The 14,070-nt window shown below is 38.0% G+C and overlaps 1 protein-coding gene across 2 annotated transcripts in view; it reads left to right on the top strand.

The window, feature by feature from the left end:
• The window catches only part of ANXA2 (annexin A2), a 30,039-nt gene extending 21,918 nt beyond the window's left edge, over positions 1–8,121 (top strand). For both annotated transcript variants that reach the window (XM_054214152.1, XM_054214153.1), the window contains exons 6-13: positions 1,523–1,613; positions 2,978–3,057; positions 3,409–3,468; positions 4,111–4,204; positions 4,954–5,049; positions 5,996–6,054; positions 6,722–6,844; positions 7,745–8,121. In XM_054214152.1, coding sequence (XP_054070127.1) covers positions 1,523–1,613; positions 2,978–3,057; positions 3,409–3,468; positions 4,111–4,204; positions 4,954–5,049; positions 5,996–6,054; positions 6,722–6,844; positions 7,745–7,804 — 663 coding nt within the window. In that variant the 3' untranslated portion in view covers positions 7,805–8,121. The remainder of the gene's footprint in view (positions 1–1,522; positions 1,614–2,977; positions 3,058–3,408; positions 3,469–4,110; positions 4,205–4,953; positions 5,050–5,995; positions 6,055–6,721; positions 6,845–7,744) is intronic.
• Positions 8,122–14,070: the final 5,949 nt, after the last annotated feature.

Raw genomic sequence — 14,070 nt, 5'->3', positions numbered from 1 at the left:
TGCTTGGGTTTAGTCCTCTTCCCCCCCCCCCCCCTTCAATAGAGACACTTTTTCCAAGAGGGTAGTTTTCCACATAATTACCTCCGTTTCCAGATGTGTAAGACTGAGAAGCTTTGCCAAGATGTTACCCAGCAGACTTCTCTTGGAGTCCTGTGCAAACCATGCCCATTTTTGACACATACCAAATGACATTCTGTCACAAATGGGCTTAACAAGCAGCGTCCTAACAGGAGGCATAAGAGTGTTTTTTCTGTCTGCTAGTGATGCTGGGATATGAGTGACATTAATGTGAACACAGTTCTTTGGTAGGTAAGAAACAAAGCAGAATGAAAAAATCGTTTGTGAAGTCTATTGTCTTTTAAAAAAAAGTTTCTCTTCAAAATACTGAGGCATGTGACTGCCAGATGGCTTTACCAACTAGTAACCTGGACATCCTCAGTGGTTACTGGAGGGAGAAGCATCTTTAGCTCATCCAAGTTAGTCTTTTGTTCTAAGCCTGTCCTTCAGAGTTTCCTGTCTTTCTCCAGGAGCAAGAATATTGCAGTGGTGTTATCAATTTTCAATTTTTTAATTCTGTTTTTAAATTTTGTGATTTATCTATATAAAACAACTGTCGAGGCTTAGAGTACATTGATCAAGCCACATTATTTTTGAGTATCTGAGTTACTGTAAAGTTTAATTGGTAGCTGATACATTTTGATGTGGTTTATAATGTTGTTATAGTGCAAATACTTATATTACTTTTTAAACAGTAGTAATGCAGCTTAGTTCAAAGTACTGATTCTTCATTGACCTTGGCCACAAAAGTGGCTTTGAAATATTATATAAGACCTCTCACTTCATTCAGCTTTTTCAAAATAATATAACATCTGAATATCATACCAAATAGATTTTTATTTCCTAATATTAATATAGCTAGTAGTAATGTTTTGTCTGTATTTGGGCCTTGTGAAGTACATGGAAAATACGGACAATCCAAGAAGTCTATTTATTAGCTAGAAATTCAGAACATACTTAATAAATCTTTGCTGACTTGGAGACAAGGCCAAGGCTAATGATGGTGTCATCCTTGGCTTTGTGTTTACAGTGGAGGAATTGTGTGGAGGGAGGTGGGGAAGAAAAGCAGGGAAGAACAAGGTGACTGCTGCCCAGTTGCATGCTGAGAATCAGATTTTCTCCCGGTGTAGAAGAATGGACAGAAAACAATCATACATGGACCGTGATGGGTTGGCCTTATCCAGTTATGCAGGTGGAGAGGCCACTGAGTGTTACAGACACCCACGGCAAATGCACGTTGCCTAGACATAATACCCACAGGATCTCAAAGCTATTGGAGTAGTATTTTGCAACTAAAAATATTCCATCTAGGGTTTCTCAGGTGCAGTTAGCAAAAAATATCCCTGAACGGTTGTGAAACTGATAGAGTGGGAGAAAGGAGATGAGATGTCTGGAGAATATTTTTAAACCATGCAAGCAAGCCTGTTCATTTCTAGCACCGAACTGAATCATGTGTGTGTTGTAGGGTCTGGGAACTGATGAAGACACGCTCATTGAAATCGTCTGCTCACGAACAAATCAGGAGCTTAGTGAAATTAACAGAGTCTACAGGGAAAGTAAGTTTACTTTGAAAGTTTCAATGTACTATGTTTTTGTGCTTAATTACTTGGATAAGTTCCCCTCAGTGTGAATTTGATTATTAATCTCTTACACAACACCTGCTTCAATTCTCTGGCAGTTTGACATAAGATACTATTTTGTACTGGTGTCCTGGATAGTTGTGTGTGTTTATATAGTTTCATCTTTGGTAGCAAACAAATTGAAGAACATCTACTACTCATATAAGTTGTGTCTAAATGAGGTTTTTTGGTAAGCAATATGCATTCTGTGCGTAGTGATGGAATGAATGATGTTAGATTATGGATTCTAGGATCAGTTATGTAATAAGTAGGTGAATCTGAAATCTATTGAAGCATGCTTGTAAGCTTATTTGGTAGACCTGACAGAAAAGACATGAAATAAAACTTCCTAAGAGCTTATAGTCTGTTTTTCAACTTTTCTAAAGCATGTTATCTGATTGAAGCTATAATTCTTAGTTTATTATAAGTAGATGTAAGAGTGATCTAAAATCCATCCTCAAAAAATACTACTTTTCCTTTAATATTCCTTATATTTTTATATTGGCCATTCTGGTTGGGTTTATTGCAGTTCAGTAGTGCAGCTGTCTAGTGCCTCTTTGTTTCCCTGAGCTTCAGAGTTGAGCTTCACCAGAAATAGGCTGAAATGTAGAAAATTGCTGTGTGCTACTGCTTAGTAGTTGTCAAGCAATTCTAGTAAGGTGCTGGCTAAGTCAAAAAGCACAAGCAAAACCAATGTAGTCTTAATGGTGGGTATTGAAAAAAATAGTATGTATCAGCAAAGAGAATGTTACTGCTGTAGATTATGTTGCTGTTGAAAAGAAGAAAGAATGCGATTTTGTAGTGATATAGAGTATTACTGCTTGGAAAGCAATGAAAATGTTTAGACACCAGACCAGAATAACACACAGCATTCCTTTGGTTCATTGTAACAGCTTTTGTCTTTTGCATTAAACTTGTAATTGCAGTTGTCTAGTCATAAATCCACGAGTGGAGAAGGCCTAAATGCTGTCTTTATCAAACAAGCAGACATTCATTGGGAGCTAAGAATGATCTAACAGAATATTGAGCTTAAAACAGTATTCCCTTCCTTGTAATAGTCTTAGGCTTTCCTGTTATCTTTCCATGACAGACTTCGATTGCATAGGAACTCTCATGACTGGCTGGTAGCAATGTTGTTTTTCTTGTATGCCAGCATGTATTTGTTTTCATTGTCTTCCACACGTGACTTAGATGGTAGCTGTTTGCTTATGTGCATAAAACACAGTAATTAGCAGCTGTTCTTCTTGTAATGAAGTATTTGTAGGACAGTGTTTACTTGAAAAGAATTTTTTGTTTTCTAGTGTACAAGACAGAACTGGAAAAGGACATTATATCAGACACATCTGGTGACTTCCGCAAGCTAATGGTTGCCCTGGCCAAGGTAGGTCTGTTCATATTTTTCCACTTTTCCTAATGTGCCTGGCCTTTGGTAACAGTAAAACACAAAAAAAAATGGCTGCCAGTAAAACAGTTGGATTTCTGATTTTTTTTTTTTCTAAATTTCCTTGTAATTTCACTGTCTTTTGGGGAAAAAAATATTCAAATGTTGCAGGGCAAAGTATTTTGACAGAAATGTATCATTCATAGCAGCAGCTTCATAATGGGGATGGACCATTGTGTTACTTACCTTTAAATTCAGATTTAAAAAGTCAAAGAGAAAAGAATATGCATTTAATAAACTGCTTACTGTCTATTAAACCACTTCTAAATAGTGTTATATTCTTGTTTGAAGGGCAAAAGGTGTGAAGATACTTCTGTGATTGATTATGAGCTGATTGACCTAGATGCTAGGGTAAGTGCTGGTAATGACCATTAAATGTCTTAAGTTAATCAAGCTTTAGGGGGTATTGAAAGTACAAATTTTATGAGAGTGAGAAGCATTTATGAAAGTAGGTGTGTATATTCCAGACTGTCTTGCACAGTTACGTTTGCAGGCTGTCAAGTTATCTGCCACTTGAAATCTCGATACCTTCTGTTATCAGTTTTCCCGGGCTACTTACCCACCAGTACCTATACAGAAACTCCCTGGTATTGCCCTTGGGCATATTGAAAAGAGAGCCTTTAACAAAAGGAAACACGTACATTGTGAAGATGAAGACTGGTTGCAACCAAATAATTTTGTAAGATTGAGAGAAGTATCATTAAACTTAGTGGCTGGTAATGCTTTCTGTCAAGAGCAGTTCTGCTGAGGTAAACAGCTAAATATAGAGTAAAACCTGTAGATAAAGGTAAATACAAAATATTTGGTCTTAGTTTCAGATTAGATCCACAGATCTTGTCTTTGGTGGTCTGGCCAACCATGTGTCCTTTTGTGTTTCTCCCACTGACACAGTTCCAGTAGTGCTTGTTTTCCAGTAAGGAAATTGTATATATTTGCGATGACTTCTTGTGTAACTTCTGATTCTCATGATTTTGCTTTTCATTCTAACCCCAGGAGCTCTATGATGCTGGTGTGAAGAGAAAGGGAACTGATGTCCCCAAGTGGATCAACATTATGACTGAAAGAAGCGTCCCCCACTTGCAGAAAGGTACTAATCAAGAGACGGATTTAATTTTTTCCTATGAGAGAAAATTATACCGAAGTGGTAACTATTTTGTCCCAGATTTGATTGAAATGGGCGTGAAATGCACTCAAAACATAGAAGATATCATAAATCTTAATTCATGTCCAAGCTTTTAATTTTTTTTTTTTTTTTCAAAAAAATATAGTTACTTCTGTGGATGTGTTAATCTCAGTTCGAATGTGTAGAGCTCTTTTTTACACAGGTGTAACAATGCTCAATTATATGTCGCGTACACTGAGAACAAAAATGTTACAAATCTAGAAAACACAGCTGCAGGAGACCTCGAGAAGTCCTTTATATTTTCCCTCTGTCCTAGGGTAGCTTAGCTATATCATGTGTTTAAATCTGACAGTGAAGAGTCTCAAAAGCAGCTCTGGTATTGCTCTAAGAACCACATGGGAAAGTCATTTGAAGAGTTTTTCTTTTCGGGGCCTAAATCACTGTCATTTCAAAAAATACTAGTATAAGACTAAGATAGTATTTCACCAGATTATGGAGGTGTTCAAGGCAAACAGAAAGGCCATCGCATGGGAACTTTACTATCAACTGACAAACATTGGCTGTATTTAAGATAAAGTTCTCAGAAGGACTTGGACAGAGATTTTTTTAATCGTATGTCTCTGCATTGCACTCTCTGTGTTTTTTATTTGAGTGGTTACTTTTACCAGTTCTTGGTCTGGTTTTGATTTCACCTGTTTTCTTTCTTGTGATAGTGTTTGACAGGTACAAGAGCTACAGCCCATATGATATGTTGGAGAGCATCAAGAAGGAGGTTAAGGGAGATTTGGAGAATGCATTCCTTAATCTTGGTGAGTTACCCTGAAGTAAAGACTATCTTTAGATAGGATCTTTTCAGTGCTTTTGCAGTGTATCTTGATAAGGATAGGGCCCAGCTTCCTCTGTTGCTAGACGAGAAAGAAACTGGAAACCAGTGTATTTTAGGATGCTACAGGTATTGAGAAGTAGCATATTTTTGCCCTCTGCAAAATATAAACCTTGCTTTCTAGATGAGGATAAAAGCGTATGTGTTTTGTGATCTGTTGTTAGTTCCACTTTTGTCTGATGCAGAGGCTTAATGTTTGTTTCCCCAAACAGACAAAAAAGTTGGAACTATAGCTGAACACATTAAGTATTCAATATAGACACAGGCTGGAGAGAGAACAGTGTGTGTGTGAGAGAAGACGGCAGTGAAGAATGCTAGAGGCTAATAAAAGCTGATTTGGCACTGAATTCTCTGAAATGGGGAGGCGGGGCGTAAGGCTGGTACTCTGGCATGAGATGAAGATGACAAGGATGTTTAAGAGGAAATTCTTTAAAAGGAAAACCCATTTCAGACTAAGGATGAACTGAGAGTTCTGTAATGCAAATGGAGAATAAACAGAGCTCAATCTTGAAAGGGAGAATTCTCGTGGATTAGCATACAATGAGTGTTTTCAGAAAAGACGTTGCTTATAGAAGTGGAAGAATGAATTGTGGTGTGTGTGGAGGAGGACTAGCATTCTGAGATGTTATTAGTGATGGAGGGAAACGCTTCCTCAGATTGTAAGCATTTGTGGTTCAATCACAAGCTTAGCCAAGCAACTTCTAAGTAACAACTCAGGTAAAAATAATTTCTCTGTGTCCCCTGTTGGAGAAACTTTTGCTGAAAACCTTGTTTTGACTACTTACCATGTCTTTAAAAATGGTTCCAAGATTCTGTGTTCTGCTATTCCGTGTATGGGCAGGATGTTTAGCTATTCTTTTCTCTCTTTTCAGTCCAGTGCATTCAGAACAAGCAGCTGTATTTTGCGGACAGACTGTATGATTCCATGAAGGTAGGGAAGACTGTTCTTTCTTTCTGCTCTTTTTTCTCTTGACATTGTTTGATCAGATTTTGACTCCTTAGGCTCTTTTATTCATATGATGTGTGACTGGCATGTGAATAAATTAACTTAGTATTGTTCAAAAGCATTCTTTAACAGTTACGAGCCTAGACCATCTATTCAGATGTATCTGGTATAGGGAAATACAGGGAAGGATCCCATTATAATGATCAGTATTAGATCAGTTGGTTAAAATTACCAAAGCTAGACACATCTTTTGCAGGTAACCAAGAGCTAATAGCAGAAAACGCTGTTTATTGAAGTGCCAAAATAAGACACTAAATTTGCCTCAAAACATTTTCTCAAGAAAAAGGAATGAAAGAGAAATGCTTGGTGACAGGCATTAGGCAATACCAGGAAGACCTCCCGGTGAACCAGAGCTGCTGCTTACAGTCTGAGTAGTTAGATTTGTGACTGCAAATTAGTTAAACTGCTGATGAGAAAGGTATGTTCATACTCAAATTCCTGGATTATAATAAAGACCTTAGTTAGAAGGTTTAATTCATTGTATCTCTTGTTGCTACATCTCAGTTGCCTGTAGTTTGCCATCTTACCCTTGGGTATGGTGGCTTTTTTTGCATTTCAGCTATTGCAGTTGTAAATGTGCATCTGCTTGTAGGGCAAGGGAACCCGCGACAAGGTTCTCATCAGGATTATGGTCTCCCGCTGCGAGGTTGACATGCTGAAAATTAAGAGTGAATTCAAGAGGAAATATGGAAAATCTCTTTATTATTTCATTCAGGTAAGTTTTTCAGCTTTCTCTTCATATCAATTGTATGATATGAAATTCATATCGTACAGCAGCCTCCATTGGATTAATCATACCATTAGAATTTATGGGAGGTGTTTTACAGGCTGCAGTGAGAAAAATATATTATCCATGCACTATTGAAAAATCCTACAGCTGGTACAACTCCTGGCAGACACTTGACAGTATATGTAGGCTTTGTGCAATCAACTGATGTGTTACAAAGGAAAATTCTGTTCACTTGTCCCTATCTTCAGACCAAAAGAAAAGAAAAAACGGAATTTCTCTGCGATTGGTGAAATAGAGCATCTAAATTGCTGCTTCCATTGATTTCAGTGTCCATTTTAGCTAGAGTGATTTTTGTCCATTTCTGTAATTGGGCAGGAGCTATAGGTTTTATTTAACTTGGGGCATAAGTAAAGAGCTTGTGCATCTTGTTTAAAAACTAGTCTTCTAACCACCCTCACAACAGCATATGATACATTTTTCCTTGCGTAGATGAAGTTGTGTCAAAATCTTAAGCCAAAATCTTCTCATGAAGATGTCAATTTTAGATTATAAGCAAATTTTCAAAATATTGAACTTGATATATGATTTTTTGCAGTGATCGGTGAGAAGGAACAGAATCAAGTCCTTCAGCTTTCCTTTGTTGTGTTGCTCTTTCCCGTACCAAAATTTCTCTCCCTTCATGGCCTTGCATTTATATTGCAAAAATGATAAATAATTTCAATTCACACATGAGTAAAATTCAGTCTAGATAGTCTTCTCCAGGCTGACAGGGCTTCAACTGCAAAACACAGTCTGTCCCACAGGTTTAGAATATAGTGCATATACTTTCATATTCTGTGATGTTTCCTCATATGTATTTTGTATTTTTCTTCCCTCGCTTTACAGCAAGACACAAAAGGGGATTACCAGAGGGCGCTACTGAACCTGTGTGGTGGAGAGGACTGAAAACTGATGGAAGACGCCCAAATCCAGAGACATGCCATTTTTGCTCTTCATTTTACTGTAATCCTAGAAAAAATTGACTTGCCTAGCTAACCCTGGCTTGCCCTTGTATCTGCAAGGCCACTGATGTAGTACGCTTTCTGGTGCTGCGTGCACTCCTCTCAGCAGCTTGGCTCTGCCAAAGGTCCCTAACAGCGTATAGCCAGAGAAACTAACCTTCCACAGATAAATGAGGTTACAAGTGCTTGTGAAAGACTCTGCCTCTCTGTGCGATGTTTCTAATAAAACATAAATAAAACTGAAGTTTTACTTGACGAACAGGGGTGTCTTTCAGACCTTTAATTTGAAAGCTGTGTGAATAATTGATATGTATTTAGCCTTCGCTGTCCATTTTCTGTGTTGGTTTTTTCTTCCCAGGGTTCACTACTTGTGGCTGAAACGTTATCTTACTCCCTCAAAGGCCTTCCCCTGTTTAATGATTCAATTTCTGAGCAGAAGCAAAACCATTTTCTTATTTTTTTCCTTCCCCCCCTCCCCTAAATAAGTGATGCTAAAACCTTTCTCTGCCTGTGTGTGAGGGGCAAACATTTCTGAATCCCTCTCAAACCTTTAAACATTTTCTGTGCCTGTGGCCAAGGGGTAAGTAGTTTTGAATCCCTCTTAAACACATAAGACAGCCTGTCTGTACCATAATGTGGTGGTTTGGGCCTGACTGAAACGAAGGACAGATGCTCTCCTGGAAGGGAGAAGAGGAAAAGAGAAAAAGAGACGTGATTTTAGAAAAAACTATTTAATGAAATATTAATAATAAAATAATGAAATGTATACAAAACTGTATCAAGCTCCCAGATGATGATCACATCACCTTCAGGCACTGGGGAAGTCCCAGACTGGACTTGGCAATGGACGGGAACCGGATTCTGCATTTGGATTCGGGAACGCATGGATTGGGATCAAAGGCAGATGAACAGAGCCCCCCTTGGTCGCCCGCCATTGAAGGAAGAGGCTGACCCTTTGATCCCTCAGCTTTTATACCGAGCGTGATGCTGATGGGATGGAACACCCTGGGGTTGGTTTGGGGTCCCCTCTCCTGTCCGCTCCTTCCCGCTGCTGCCACCCCTCAGAGCTTTTCCACTTCCCACCCTCCAACGGGGCAAATAATGAAGTTATCTGACCTTGGTGGTTATAGCAGTAAGTATAAGCAGGAGCCTCTCTGCATACCCTTCCTTGGCATAAATTGGAAACAGTCAGGTCTTCTCTCTCTGGGAGAGAACAGTGTCTCCAGACTATGCTGTTAATTTCAGAGTTCAGCTCGTTAGAAGGGGCTTTGCTGCAAAGAAAATTGGTTCTGTTTTACCTCAAACCCCAGGCCTCCTAAGTGTTTACTTCAGAAGACCGGGTGTGCGGGCGTCTCTGACCCAGCCGGGAAGCGAGGAGGGAGTTGCTCCCCGCCCCCGGGAGTGTCTCTGGGTGCGGGGAGATGGCGGCCGGGCAGCCCCCGCGCCTCTCAGGGAAGGAGCGGGCCGGGCTCCGGCTGTGAGGGGGCTGCGGACCGCCCTCAACTCCGCGAAGAGCCGCGTTTCCCCCCTGTGGTGACAGGTATTCCAGTCTTCGCTTGTAGCCGCGGTGAAGTAAGCTCACTCGGTGGAATGCACTTTTCTTGTCTCACTGTGACATTATCTCCTACTACTGTGTGAAAGTCACATGCAAATGTGAAGAAAAAGAGCAAAGCTTTCTCTGAGCTGTGAGTGTTGCACTTGGGCCCTCAGGCGCGAAGGCTGAGGGGAGCAGCCATCTTGGTGCAAGGGCCAAGCCTGAGGGCTCTTCGCGTGCTTGTGTGTCCACACACTGCCTACCACAGAGGCCTTGGGTACAGCTGTAATATAAATATTAATTGTCATAAGAGAAAATAATTTCCTCCTTTCCCAGCTGTTGTTCCTTTGGAAATAAAAAACTGCCTGCAAGTATCAGCTGTTTTCCCTCAGGCATTACCTGCTTTGTAGCCCTGTTTCAAAGGCTGATATACTCCTCAGAGATAATTTTGAGACTTGTTAAATCAACCTTTCAGAAAAGGCATGAGAAGCACAGAGTAGCCTGTTTCATGCTGCTATTAAAAGGGTGAGAGTTCTTGCTGAAATATCATTGGCTGTACACCACAAGGAATATTTGGTGTAAAAACGCTGCAGCTGATAAAATACTGGTAACTTAAATGCACAAACGATACTATTTTTCAGGAGCAGCTCCAATTTAATGCCTGATGGAGCAGTGTCATTCACACCTGTTTACAAAATGCCTCAGTCTAGATTTGTACATTTAAAAACTATTGCTGACATAGCAAATCATTCTTTGAATCTAATTAGGTAAGTCATCTCTATAAACTTTGCTTGCTCAAATGTGGCCCTATAAAAGAAATCAAACGGCAGGCATTTTTCCAGTCAGTGGAATGAACAACTAGAATTTGATGGCTAGCATGCTCTGCCTCACTGCTGCAGGATGTTCAAAATTGCAGGCAGTCTTTCTTTGGGAGCAAGGCGATGTTAAATAAACCGGCATGATTTCAAAGGCCAGGACCATTTTTGCTGACTGTAGACTAGAAAGCAAATTAGTCTCCTGTGAGATCTAGAAGCTTTCTAGAATGTAATTAAAGTTGTTTGTTGGTGTTGTTGATGATTTCTCTTTTTTTTTAACTTTCTCTTTTTTTGTATTATTGGCTTACTGATATTCCAGATAGGAACAAATTTGCAAGCTCCGGTGTTGATGCTGACATTTGGTTGCAGGCTCGCTAATATGCAAGGTAGGTCCCTGTCCATGGAGATGTATTGCAAAAATCAGGTCTCTGGGACTTTGAAAGTCAGGAATACCTTGAAGAATGCTGCTTAGCGGTATTGCAGTGTTTTACTAATAATTCCTCACCTGGCAAATCGAACACATGATAAAAAGAAAAAAAAAATCAAACTTTCACTTGCTGATTATATAATTTAGACTGTTACTCTGTCTAAGATCTATTTACCTTCAGAAGAAAAGAAAAAAAAAGTATTTAAAATTTGCCATTTGCCTCTCCAGATCTGTGCTGTCCCAAGAATGTGTGGAAGAAGGGTCTGATTTCAGGTTTTTCCAGGTCAGATCTTGATTTAGTTTATTGTGTTTGCTCTTTGGAGTTCCCATTCCAATAACACTGCAACAACAAAAAGTTTCCTTTTGATATTTTGCACTTCATTAGCACTGTTTCTTTGACTGTCCCAAATTACACAACAAATAGCAGTGGTAGGATTTAATTGGATTTCTACTAGTCTCTTATCATCAGACCTGCTGTGTAACACCGATGTTGGAACATGGGGGCTAAAGAAGTGTACCTTTGGGCAAGTATTGACTTAAATAACTACTAAGAAAGTAATGATGTTTCTAGAATGGCTGTAGGTGGTTTCCTTGGTGTGGTTTCCAGTTGTACGCATAAGGGTGACTTTTACTGTTCCTTATACAGAATTATCTTCTTCAGATTTCAGAGGAGTTTGTCTAAGTCAGAGTCTAAACAGCCTAATTCAGAGTACGATAAAGTCACTAAATGCTTGCAAATATGGAACAGCTGTCAGGCCTGTACCAGACTGTGCTAGTTCCTTGGTGCAAAAATCCTTATTTCTGCAATTTGTAACTCTATTAGCGCAGCATCTGAACATCTTACAAAAACAAGCAGTTTATTGTTGCAGTGCATTGATACAGAATAATGCAAGATGTTTTACAAGTGAGAAACAGATTTAGAATGGATTAATTAAAATAAATTGTAGCTCAGCCAAAACTTAAGCCAATGATTACACGCTGGTAAAAGGTTCCTTGCAACATAGAAGCTTTTAAAGTGCTTGCTTTTAAAATACCTTTTCCATTAATATTAGAAAGGTATGTATTGTTTTACTTCTGAAATGGGTAATGCTTGCTCTCTGAACACTGCTATGACTGTTTATGAAGATTCTTCCCCAAGTGTAAATTTTTCTCACTGCAGTGGGGGATTGTGAGCTCTTTGGAAGCACCGCATAGAGAAGCTGATTTGGGGTTTTGGTTGGGAGCGGGGTAGGATGTCTTTCTATTTATAGCCTTTTCCTTCTAGTGAAAGATAACTGTGTATGGATAATATCTTTGGAACCAAAAATTTCTATGTGCAAGGCCCTTTGGGGCATGATGCATTAAGAAACAACTTAATATGAAATTGCAACTCATACGTTATTCGAGTCCTGCTGTTGGTGATGTTTTTGGTGCACTGTCACCAACTGCTCACGAGAGGGAGCTCCGAGAAAGCGTCAAGCGTTGCTCCAGTCAAAACAAAACAAAACAAAAAAAATCCTAATGTGTCTCCCTATATATTATGAACCCTGCTCTCTCCAAACATTTACATTCCCCGACTCTAAGCCTTCATGTCAAAAATTCAGTTTCATCTTCCAGTATTTTTTCTGTATCTAGAAATTGGTTATGTTCCCTGGAATACTTAACCAAGTTTTATAATTGCTCTCTTTTAGGCGTAGGCAACCCAAATGATTTCTTGTATTCTAATCATGTTAAGATTTTCAAAACTGAAGCGTTTTCTCTAAATAACCTTTCAAAGAGTGGATTAATAATGACAGTAACTGTAAAGGAATTTTCTCCCCTTTCTTTAACAGGAAGTGGGTTTGATCTTGAAATTATCTGCTGCTTCCTGATTTAAAACAGGTACTCATTCTTATTTTCTCTGTAGAAAATTAAATACATCACCATATCTTTTGCTATATTCATGTTAGCACTTTAGAATTTAATTACTAGGAATTGCACACTCTTTGTATTTTTCACTATCTTTACTAATAATAAAATACAAGTGCCATTAAAGTAGCTTTTCTAAATGAGATACTTCCATTTATTCATGTATATTACTCTTCCTTTCCTTCTTACTCTGACTGTTGTGATCACACCAGGGAATGTTTTTAAAATTTTAATACAGAAAGAATTTGTTCAATTATGTGAGGTGAATTTGTTTATGTTCAGCTTATGCATTTTTAGTGTCTTAAGAAAATAAGATATTAATTGAACTTCTTTTTTAGTATGGCTTATTTAAGGTCCTGTTTAATGCTTAATAGAAAAAAAAAATATTTTGCTGTTTAAGAAGGTTGATCGGAAGGAATATATCCAGGTCTGTTAGTTATGGAACAGAATATATTGCTTGTGAATTCCTGATTGAATAGCTACTAAGTAATTTGGACGATATTCTTCTTTCCTCTGCTAAGTGTCCTTTTCTGTCTGGTTTATACCTACTTATTTTACTCGTAAGGTGAAAACAAGCTTTAAGACTTGTGGAGGCTATTTCTAAGCGTACACAGAACTTATCTGAAAATCTACTTTTATTAATATTATTGAAATAATAATTATTAAATCTTACTTACGTGTAGAAATTAGGATAAATTATGTGATCCAAAATGGTCATCTTATGAAATGTTGATTTTATGAAATGTTTTGAAATTTTTTTGAAATTATGTTCCATGGAAGAGAAATGTTTATTTAAAGCAGCTTTACTACTATTTGATTTTTAAAAAGGTGCAAAAAAAACAATCTTTCTAAAATCTTTTTAGATTTATGAAGCACTAAAGATGGGTAAATATTTTGGAAAAATATTTTTTAAAAGATTTTGTAAAAAAACATTAAATGAGTATTACTTTGTAGGCTTTCTGTGATTATATAATAAATTAAATTTTGTTTCTGAGGCAGTTCTGCAATCAACTTATTACAAATATAGTAACAATGATGTACTTAAATACATCAGTAAAGCAACAGTTGGCATTGTACAATAAATACATTAATAATAGGGTATCTAAATTCTTTCACACTTCTATTTTATCCTCCTCATTAAAAAAAAATGGTATCAGGAGCCTTTTAGATGTGCTTTAGGTTTTACTGTGAGCTCTTAGTTCTGAATTTCCTTCCTCATTGTAAGAAGGTTTTTTCCCTGTTACTTACAGGAAAGCAGAAAAGAGATTGTACTACACAGTGGTTCTGGACTGTGACTATATCATAATGCTATTATTACAAATGATGGATTACAGGAGGATTTTTTTCTACTCTCTTGCAAATTTGTGTATTGCAAATGCACCCCATATTAGAAGGTTTTAATAGTTTGTTTTTAAACCCTTTAATATAAAAGGTTTTTATTTAGTAAATCTTTGAGGTAAATCAACGTGAGAAGAGACCGATGCAAGCTATAATTACGTCTGGGACAGTGGCAGACTGGGGGGTTTTTTCCTTTTTTTTTTTTTTTT

This window comes from Rissa tridactyla, chromosome 9, assembly GCF_028500815.1.
Source record: "Rissa tridactyla isolate bRisTri1 chromosome 9, bRisTri1.patW.cur.20221130, whole genome shotgun sequence".
Lineage (NCBI taxonomy): Eukaryota > Metazoa > Chordata > Aves > Charadriiformes > Laridae > Rissa > Rissa tridactyla.
The sequence above is the reverse complement of the archived record's forward strand: the minus strand, read 5'-3'. Positions and strand labels throughout refer to the sequence as shown.